Source organism: Macrobrachium rosenbergii, chromosome 9 (genome assembly GCF_040412425.1).
Source record: "Macrobrachium rosenbergii isolate ZJJX-2024 chromosome 9, ASM4041242v1, whole genome shotgun sequence".
NCBI lineage: Eukaryota > Metazoa > Arthropoda > Malacostraca > Decapoda > Palaemonidae > Macrobrachium > Macrobrachium rosenbergii.
In genome coordinates this window covers 20,149,163-20,160,161 of record NC_089749.1, presented here as the reverse complement: position 1 = coordinate 20,160,161, position 10,999 = coordinate 20,149,163, and the positions used below count along the sequence as shown (strand labels likewise).

The window sequence follows — 10,999 nt, the reverse complement described above, 5'->3', positions numbered from 1 at the left end:
TTTAGCTTCATTTAAACCAAACACCTTTATTAGATAAGTCTCATAGCTCCGTGCATTGTCTTAAATAACGGTTATACCTTAATTTTCCATCGTTCCGTAATGCTACTGGGAAAGGATTCATTGCCTAGATCCAGATGTTTACCAGATTCAGGGGATACAATCTGATCAACAGAATACTATCTAGATCAAGGGGATACTGCCACGGGATAGTCTGCATTCACGATATATTACCGAGATCCAGGGTATAAACTCTGTATCAAGGAGAGACTGCCAAGGTACCGAAGATATTGCTTGAATCCAAGAGATACCACAGAGACCCAAAACTTATACTATGGTTACTCTGCCGCGAGGGTTGAAGCAAGATTTGTGCCATCTACAAGCAATGCTAAACTTATCATTTTAATGGAGAATGCAATGAAAAAATGAAGCTAACTGATGACTAGACTGAATAAAATAACTCTGAAAGTAACAAAATCGTTATAAGTATAAATCGATTTTAATGGTTACTGTTCTGAGTCATTCTTCAGGCATAACAAAGGGAAACGGGGCAAGGCATTGCCACATTCCTTGTCTTAGCTTAAGGATGGGTACTGAATAAGCTGCTCCTGTCACTAAGGAAACGTAAACCCTTTGTTAGACAGCATGAATGGTTAAGGATCTTCACCAAGAGTCCGTCATAGTAAAGCAACAGATATTATTCAAAATGTATCAAAATTGTCTGAAGTTGCCATATTTGATATTAAATGGTTTACTCATTCCTTGATTAGAAATAAACAGAATTAAGTGGACAGTGTTGTTTCGCCTCTGAGAAAATGATAAAAGAATTGAACGCAGTAGTAAATAAATCCAGGATTTCATCTCTAAAGACTTAAATGAAAAAATAAATGCTACTGCATTTCATAATTTGAGACACTGAGATGTCAACATAAAAACCTAAAATCATTCTTACTTTCTATATTGCTATTTTAAAACATCTGTAATGATGAGATGAATAAATTAATTGTTTTAAAATTTGAATTTTATAAAAAATTGGCGAGGATTCAGTAGACGTATGAGACCGGAATTTACGGTAAAAGCAATACATATCCTCCTCATTAGCAGTCTTGAAAAGCTTATTATCAAAGGTCCTTGTGCCTTTTGGTTTATGATTCCCAAAGAAGAAGAATCGGACAACTTTAGGGCTACAGAGATCTTAAAGGTGTTGTAGGCAGCGCGAGTCTTCGGTCCTTACCGCAAAATAAACTTAACAACTTGATATTGGTTCAGACGACACCATTTAAATTTGTCGAATTTAAACAGTTCATCAACACCTTAAAAGTTAACTACCTTTCAATATCTTCCTTCAGATGAGGCCCCTCGTCGAAATCCTGTTTCATTTCGCCCTCAGACAGAAGCTCGTCCAGAACATCGTCGCGAATGGTAAGATCGTCTTCCCAGATGATCCTTAGGGCGACAGAGTCTACGGAGGCTGATGCTTGCCATATCCTATGATGAATTTTTAATTCTGATTTTCTTCATCATGAGCTGTCATCATAACAACAATGATCATCCTCGCAGTAATCCTTATGAACTTTGCTTTTATGTTTTATTTTATTATTTTGTTCACATTATTCGGTACATGGGTAATTTTTGAACTTGTTCCTTCTGCCCGATTTGAAATTCTATTGGTCAAAACGAGTATATGATGAGAAATACAAAATTACTCTAAAGATCAATGGGCAGTAACATACAACTGAAACATCAACGGATAGAGAGGAATAAGTAATATCTGGTTTAATCGAAATAAGGCGTAAGCAACAGCTGGGCTTTGACAAAATCCCAGTATTATAGTTTTCTCATCTTCTGTTTTACCAAAACCCACAACTCTTCCAATTACAAACATCAACTCATCACTAAATCTTTACATACTTATTTTACCCACTCTTCTCGCTCTTGGAAAACCCAGTCTTCTAACATCAACTATTCATAAAGATATATAACTTATTTTTTCCGTCGTCTCTAAGAAAACTCATTCTACAAAGATTTCATAAAAATTAACTTCAGTGTTCCCCCCTTATTTGCTCATTCAAAAGTTAACTCTAGAAAGAAGCACAGCTTTTCATTAAGATGTGATTTCAATTTCTCCTCACTAACTGAAAAACTCACTCTAAAAAGAAAACCTCGGAAGGAGGAAACTTAAAACCATGCACCCCTGAAAAACTCACCATTCCAGCGGCAGGAAAAGGCAGTCACGCTGACCTAATTCAGCTCTGACCAAAAATATTTGCTCAGGTAAACCTTGGGAAGCAGCCTCGTCTACCCTCAGGGTACAGGAACTCTCCTGGCACTGTAAACACATTTAATTCAAATTTCACAAAGAATGTTGCCTTATGTATGATTAAAGAACAGTGAACATTTTACTTAATATATGACTAAAAAACGGTGGATAATTTACCTAATATATGATTAAAAAAAAGGTGAACAATTTAACTAATATGTGACTAAAAAATGGTGTATACTTTCCTTAGTATATGATTTTAAAAGATGAACACTACCTACTGCATGATTAAAAATAGGGGAATGATTTACCTAATATATGGCTAAAAAGGGTGAATACTTTACCTAACACACCGCTAAAAAAGGTGAATACCAAATACCAATATAGTCTTCGAAAGGCATTTTCATTCTTACAGGGCAACATAAATTCCTGAACTAGCCCAGACCTGGCCGAAGTCGTTAGGTATAAGAGTGGAACCAACTTCAAAGGATGCAAGGTGAAAAGATTGCAAGAATGAAAGCAGAAGCAGGAGAAGAGCCAACCAGAAGAAATTTCATGTTAATATTGTATCAATGATTTTTGCTTCTCCTGATACAGCATCTCTCATATAGCATCCTATATTAGCAATTTTAAGATTAGTCTCCAAAATCTCTGGACTGGAATGTGAGAATGTATTTTTTCCACCAGATTATCATGAGAGAAAAATAAAAGCCTAGTAAGTTTTATACATAGAGCTATAAAATAACCATGTTTATTTATTAATTTCTTTGACGAATAGAGTTGTACAAAGAATTTTCGCGTTTTCTATCGTTTAACTATATTACCTGCAAATATAAAGCTATTAAATAAAAATTAGCAATCAAGTTTAAGAAAAAGGTTGCAAATTCAACCAAGCATAAAATTACCCACAAGATACTTTTAATCTTTGATATGAAATAGAAAAATGTTTTGAAAATATACCATAAGACCGTAATGACTCCTTTTGAAATACACGTATTAGGCTATAGGATATATTTTCCATGAAGATAAAAATTTTGGTTAACCAAAAAATCAAAACATACTAAATGATATCACCACTACCTCGACCACACTTATAATTCAAGGTGATACAAATATAATTCACTTTCGCCCAACCATACATCAATATCTGCAACAAAATCAACCGCCGTTCGACATGTACAGTACAACTAAATGAAGACTGTGCAACTATAATCTATTTTCTCAGAGACAAACACCAACATTCGTGATAAACCAAGAAGGTTTTCAAAATACACAAATAATTGTGAGCAAGACGTCTTGAAGAGGAGCTTAATAATAATAATAATAATAATAATAATAATAATAATAATAATAATAATAATAATAATAATAATATAATAATAATAATAATAATAATAATAATAATAATAATAATAATAATAATAATACAAACACTGAAAATTATAAATATAAACTTAAATTTAAATACTTTCCTGCTGAAGGCAGAGTTATCTATATTTAAGCTCGGTTTTAGTTTCTCTATGTAATGTAGATAACTCTGCCTTCAGCAGGAAAGTACTTTAATTTAAGATCATTCTTATGATTTTCAGTATGTTGCATGTATTGATTTTATGTTTTTGGGTATAAATGTGATTGTTTAATTTTCACAGAACATAATAATAATAATAATAATAATAATAATAATAATAATAATAATAATAATAATAATAAGAAGAAGAAGAAGAAGAAGAAGAAGAAGAAGAAGAAGAAGAAGAAAATCCTCTTGTTTCATGAATTATAACCCTACAAATCAAAAGGCGCAGACCATTAGTTAATCATACGCATAAAACTCCACTTTCTCGTATCCCTTCTCCACAGATCAAACTTTCACAGAAGTGAACGTGTTTTACCCACCGTCATGCCGTCCCAACGGACGGGGAATGGAGTCAAAGAGACGGAGACGTGTCCCTCAACCATGCAGAGGACTGAGGCGCTGTAGAAGGATCTGCTGTTCTTATCGATTTGCGATGTCCATCCTCGTCGAGTGTAATGTAAGCCCTAGTCAGAGTAAGAATACTTTTAATTAATACTGAATGGCGACTGGTAAAATCACCTTCAAAGATGAGTGCGTATATTGTGTCGTATAATAAATCTGAGTAAGATTATCTGTGGAACTTTGTAATCTAGTTAATGACTATTTTACACTGAATTGTAAAATAGTCATCACCAACAATATTATTTATAGCATTACAAACATCAATGTTAATGTATTGAAATTATCTTTCTACGGTGAAAATACACGCGATCGTCTTGAAATGACCAACAAAAACTTTAAAAAACTAATTATTTACCATTTTGTTGTATATGTTTTTTTTAGCTCGTTATCTTAGTCTTTTCTAAATAACTGCAATTCTTTGAAAAGAAATCATTAAAAACTTGAAAGTTTAAAAACTCCCCAAGACATGAAGAGGCTGATCTGTATAGCTCCGATATACGTTAGCTCTTCGTTGGGAGAGTAGGTAGAGTTGTGGCCTTGCACTCGTTAGGCCCGAGTTCGACTCTCCGGCCGGTTAATGAAGAGTTAGAGGAATTTATTTCTGGTGATAGAAATTCATTTCTCGTCATAATGTGGTTCGGATTCCACAATAAGCTGTAAGTCCCGTTGCTAAGTAACCAATTGGTTCTTAGCCACGTTAAATAAGTCTAATCATTCGGGCCAGCCGTAGGAGAGCTGTTAATCAGCTCAGTGGTCTGGTAAAACTAAGGTATACTTACTTCCGATATACGTTATCAGGGAACTTGAACATGCTTTTCCATGGTGCAACTTTAACTGTTAATAACATAAATCTCAAACAATTTTTTTTCGGCATACACAAAGGAAGTCCAAGTAAGCAATAAAAAAACAAAACTCCGTCTACGTAAAAAAAAAAAAAAAAAATTCGCATCAGAAGCCATTTCCGAATCTAATAAAATCCTCGTTGGTGTATAGCTCAAAAGTTCGTAAGAATCTACTCAAGTCAGTCTGACAGACAAACAACCTAACAAAAAAACGGGTTATTTCACATATAATCTCCATCAAACTTTGCTGGTGGAGATAATGTAACAAATATATATGGCAAAACCAAATGGCGGATTCATCAAACAATATATCTCTAGTTTCTGGAATTATTTTGAAAAAGAAAAAAAATCTCACCGCTCTAATGACGTCATCGAAATCAAAGCTCTCGAGAAATCCTGGCAGTCTGATCACCTTCCTGAAGAGATAAAAGGTACACGTCTCAGGAGGGAGTTACCGATTCAGAGGCTTAAAACAAGGGGGAAAGGAACAGGAAATGTACGGGAAATTCAGACTGGTCTTTCTTCTGGTGGAAGAAAGCCATAGATCTAAGCTTACGCCTTGCTCTCGGAGACGTGGCATATTGAAGAATATTTCTGATGGTGAAGAGAGAGTCCAGACTGGTTAATGAATGCCCAATTATTCAACCATAAGTTCTGAATTGTATGAAAGATATCTAACTTTCTCTCAAAAATAAAATTGGGTACACGGAAGACTGGATGGAGTTCCGAGCTTCCGAAGAAGCAGAATTTGGTAATGAGTAGGGGTCGTTTTCATGAAGGCTAATATGTCATCCACAAAATTGATGAATTTTTAGACCGTTCATAATAAGAGGACAAATCTATATCAGTACATGTGTCATGTTGAAATATATACATATATATATATACACATATATACAGTATATATATATATTTATATATATGTATATATATATTGTATCATATCCTGCATTAGTGTTTCTGCAACATTTCAGTTTGACATCACAGCATTTATTTCAAAAGTGAGATCTTTTTATATATACATAAATATATATATCTCGCTTTAGATATACAGTATAAATGCTATATAATCAAACAAAAAAGCACACAAACACTCATACAAGATATGATGCAGTGTATAAACACACTAAACGCACGTCAACCATACAACTGAAACACTTCAATTACCCAATATCTCTAGTAGCGTTGACGAAAGCTTCATCTGAAAACCCACGGCCTCCTAATCCGAACTTCCGAAGAGACACTTGAGTAATGTCCCAATTCTTTCCTGCAATTTCATTCTGGTTCTTAAGATCATTGTCGCTACTTTCTTCAATTTCCTTTACCATTCGTTCGTTTTCTTTTATTTTCGCTCCATCCTTTTCCTCTCCTCCACCTTTTGTCTTATCTTCTACTGTCTCCTCGAGTGTCGCTCCTCCAGCGACAGTTGTGACGGCACAGAACGTCGTCGCCGCCTCCAGACTTGCGTTCAGTCGCGCAAAACTCCAGGGAGCCAACTTAGTGATAGTTTTCCTGTCGAGAGCGTCGGTTATCAGCACTGGCTGGTAGCTGACGTCAATGAATTCCTCCGCAGTGATGTCTTTGCTTGACGCCTCGTAAGCTTTTACTAAAGGCAACTCGATTTGAGGATTGGGAGAATCACTGGCAAAAACTGCTGTGCTACAACACAGTAACACACAAACACAAGCCGATGTCCGGTACATTTTTAATCATTAAGAGTGAAAAAATCGAAGACAATATGGTTTTTTATTTTAACAAATACTAATTCTGAAAAAGAAAAGAGAGCAAAACGACAGATTCTTCAGTATTGCTGACTTTATAAACGTGATCCATTAGCACATACTGATCACATAAAATATATACACATGTATGTATATGTGCCTATGTATATGTATGTAGGTATGTATGTGTGTGTATATATATATATATATATATATATATATATACATATATATATATATATATATATATATATATATATATATTACTATTCCTAGGTAAAATCAATAAATCACATAACGAAAGTGGCGTAAAGATCAAGGGTAATTAACCTTCGAATATATATGAAATGAGAAATTTCGGGAAAAAATTTCCTAAAAGCACAAAATATGTGCACCTTAAAACACCAACGAAAACACTTCATCATTATATAACGTACATGAAGTAATGAAGCAAATCAACTCGCAGCTCACAGAACCCGTTATCATTGTCTTTAAAAAAAAAAAAACACGGTTTTATTGAAAACATCATTGGAATGCATCTCACTATATTAGAAACCTGAAGAAAGTCAGTGTAAACACTGATTCCATTTCACTTTGTATGAAACTCGACAAAATGCACTGAGTACAACAAAGAAATGATTCTCACTTTTCTCGAAAACGTAAACAAACTAAACATCACTATTCACAAAAAGTACAGAAATCGATTGAAATCACCAATATACCATCGGTTTCAGATACCGGTGAAACACACTGAATATAAAGCTGTTTTCGAAAACGCCAAAAATCCTTGAAAGCACAAGTAAAATATCACACTTTTAGAAACAAGACGAAACGCACTAAAACACAAAAGAATCCAAAATGTTTCTGAAACCGTATGAAATTCCGGAAAAACACCTAAGACAGAGAGCTCAGAAGAAAACCTGTCAAGCGGCCGGTACTGCACAAGAGAGCGTGAAATCCACCGATACCTCTGTATACGCCAGCCTCGTTCCTTATCGGCGGAGAAATTCATCGTTATCGGCGTAATCGCTTGGGGAACGTGTCATCTGTCTATCCCTCCATCTCTTCATTTATCTTCTCCGTCTTTGAACAGCCTTCCTTTTCTCATCGATTATTCCCTGTTCGCTTTCAAGTTCCGGTACAGTACAGTAGCGTTCTAAGAGCGATGAATATGATCGAAAACCAAGAATGTTGTTGAGTTAAGATTGAGAGAGAGAGAGAGAGAGAGAGAGAGAGAGAGAGAGAGAATAATTCCATTTCCCAATTTCAAATATAAACTAAATAGTTCTGCCTGAATTATTTTTAGTTTATATTGTTACAGTTTCGAAAGTAAAGTCTTTTATGATTCGAATACGATTTAATGCAAAGATTTCTCAAGTACACACACACACACACACATATATATATATATATACACACATACGTACACACACGTAGTGGTCTGGTTAAACTACTTTAATGATAATAACCTATATATATTATATCAAATCTATTTTCGTTTCTAATCTTTTACTTCTCCCTTTATACCCCTTTTTTTTGTTTTTCCGCTAATTTTCCTTTTCTGATTTTGTGGTCACATTTCCCCTACTTTGGATACTATTGCAAAAGGATGGTCAGAAGAACAAGAAAAAGAATCTATACGAAAAATAACAGAAGACAAACAAAGAATAAAATAATAAATCAGTTTAAAAATAAGAATGGGAGAAAGAAAAAAAGAAAGAGGACAGGAAGTCCCTTCCCATCCATCGCGAGGCGCCAAGGGTCCCGGGCAAATCCCTCTCCCTGCCATTGTTTGTTAATGTGAGTGGAGGGAGGGTCACTGTCGTGGCTTTTCTTTTTAATTATACAATTACGATCGTCTCCTGAATCATGAAGCAGACTTCTTTTTTTGTTTCCTTTCGCCCTCACTTGAGTCGTTCGTCATCGCCTTTATTTTTAATGGGCACGAAGTAACCGTGGCCATTCGACGACGGCGCCCAGCGATGAAAAATCACTCCGGTGGCTGCTCGCGCATGCGCACTTAAAGTCTAGTGCCTTGGGCTGAGTTACGTCTGAAACGGCAGCTTCCGCTGTAATGCTCTTCGATGTTACCGAGAGACTTCTTGATGAAGTTATTCTTGTCAAGTAAGTTCGTAATGAAACTGTTTATTTCCCATTAATTTATACATTAAAATTTCCATTTGCATGAAAATATTTTGCTATTAATTAAATACCAAAGACACTCGGCTGACATAAATACATATCAAATGAACTTAGATAATATACTGGTAATGTTCCTCTGTGAAAGTTGTCCAGTTTGTTGATCTCTGTGGATTGTTTTGAAGAAAAGAATGCTAAAGAGTCATTCATAATTACATATTCAAAATACTCGAAAACTTAAAACTTTACAAATTGATTCACATGTAATGAGACACCTTAAATTCAGGGAGGACACCCAAAAGAACTGTATTACTCCACCCTCATCCCCAACCCTGAAAGTGTAAAAGACGGTGCGAAACTTATCTTTCCACCATTCTTAAATAACTGCTTTCCAAGAAACACTATAGATTTAATTCTGTAGTTAATAAATTTCACCACAGGTTGTAAAAAGTCTTTTGATATTGGCACTATTTGTTTTGTGAATATCGTAATATCAGTGCCAAGGAGCTAGTGAGGAACTCCCTTTGCAATATCCTTCTGATCTTTGTTTTAAAAACCTAATTAGTGAAGTCTGGCATTTCTTTTGAAAACCGTTTAATTTACTGTTAACTCACTTCTTTTCAAGAGTTTAGCCAAGTAGTCAGATGAGTTTAGATTGTGTTTAGGTCTAGATAGACCAACGCCGGGTAATGTATGTGAAACCAATAAAAGCCTACAATGCCTGTACAGTAAACGTGGCAGGCAGGAAAGTCGTGTACAGATCGCTGTAAATATATTTATTCTGACTTCTCTATCTCCCCGTATTTTCTAACCAGTTTTCCAGTGAAAGCCTTGAAACCGTAAAGGAAATGAGCAGGGAAATTCTCTTCGAAGGGTGGGATTCGAACTCGCGCTGGTTATAAGACTGAGATTAGGGCTTTCATCATTATATACCAAGAGTGGTTTCGGAACCCAACTGAAAATGAGAATGTCTTTCGTGAATGAGGTAATTATGGGTATTACAATTCTTACTATTGATAACGTGAGACGCTTAAGTTTTCATCTACACTGACTTCCCTTTTTCAAAAGATGACCGAAAGTAGTTTAGATTTAGCAGAAATTTGTCAGAATATTCAATTCTGATCCGATTAGATAAATTGTTATATAAATTCTTGAATACCAGGAATAAAAAATATAAATATGTAATAAAAAAAAGTTCCAGTTATGGCCACCTCTGCATTTAACCCTGAAAACAGCATGAATAAAATGTTATATCTGAATATTAATATGTACAATATGAGATATGACGCAAATGAAATATAAGCTTCTAAATCAATTTAAAATAAAACTAAATATAAGTAACAAACAATATCACATGAAACAAGAAGAAAACAAACCACGAATCTCGAACTGAATAAAATAAGGTGGCTAGTTAAGCATCACATTCTTTCCTGCCCGCCCATTCCCACCTTCGTCCAGCCCAGCAACCGCCCACTCACGCCCACCTAATAAACGAACAAAGCCACTGATTAATAAGGTTCATCTTTTAACCAAAGAAAAAAAAGAAGGTACCAGGATTTGGATTAAGCCACGGCTGAAGTATACATTAAATAAAAGAACAATAGAGGGAGGTGGGAGGGAAGGAGAAACAGTATCAGAAACGTGCCTAGAAAATTTAGTCTTTTTTATTTTCGATTTTTAATTCTGAATCCCGATTTTTCACTGATGGGTATGCACTTACTTAGGAGATGAATCAATATTCACTCCTTTCATTCTTAAACTTCGATTTTTAGAATCAAACTGAGATTTGTTTTATTTATGGGATGTATTACAGTATTAGGAAGATCAATCAATACACGCGCTTTCGATAACCTAAGGAATTCAGAAATTTTCTTATCTACATTCTAAATGCCAATGATCGTTACGTTACCTAACCATTAAATTTACGAAGTCAAACAAAAGATCCGTCGATCGATTTGATTTAAACCTATGTAAAATTCCAACAATAAATCTAATAAGTATAAAAGCGTAAAGAAGACAATATGCACAATCTCTACGTCGTAGGATTTTTCAGATTTTTTCTATC

General features: G+C 34.8%; 1 protein-coding gene across 1 annotated transcript in view; it reads right to left on the bottom strand.

Moving 5' to 3' along the window:
- LOC136842086 (uncharacterized) overlaps positions 1-7,733 on the bottom strand; it is a 12,490-nt gene extending 4,757 nt beyond the window's left edge. Inside the window, exons 1-6 of the mRNA XM_067109469.1 lie at positions 7,690-7,733; positions 6,242-6,841; positions 5,430-5,490; positions 4,151-4,294; positions 2,205-2,326; positions 1,327-1,485 (exon numbers count right to left, since the gene is read on the bottom strand). Of these exons, the coding sequence (XP_066965570.1) occupies positions 1,327-1,485; positions 2,205-2,326; positions 4,151-4,294; positions 5,430-5,490; positions 6,242-6,777 (1,022 nt within the window). The 5' untranslated portion in view covers positions 6,778-6,841; positions 7,690-7,733. The remainder of the gene's footprint in view (positions 1-1,326; positions 1,486-2,204; positions 2,327-4,150; positions 4,295-5,429; positions 5,491-6,241; positions 6,842-7,689) is intronic.
- Between the last annotated feature and the right edge of the window lie 3,266 nt (positions 7,734-10,999).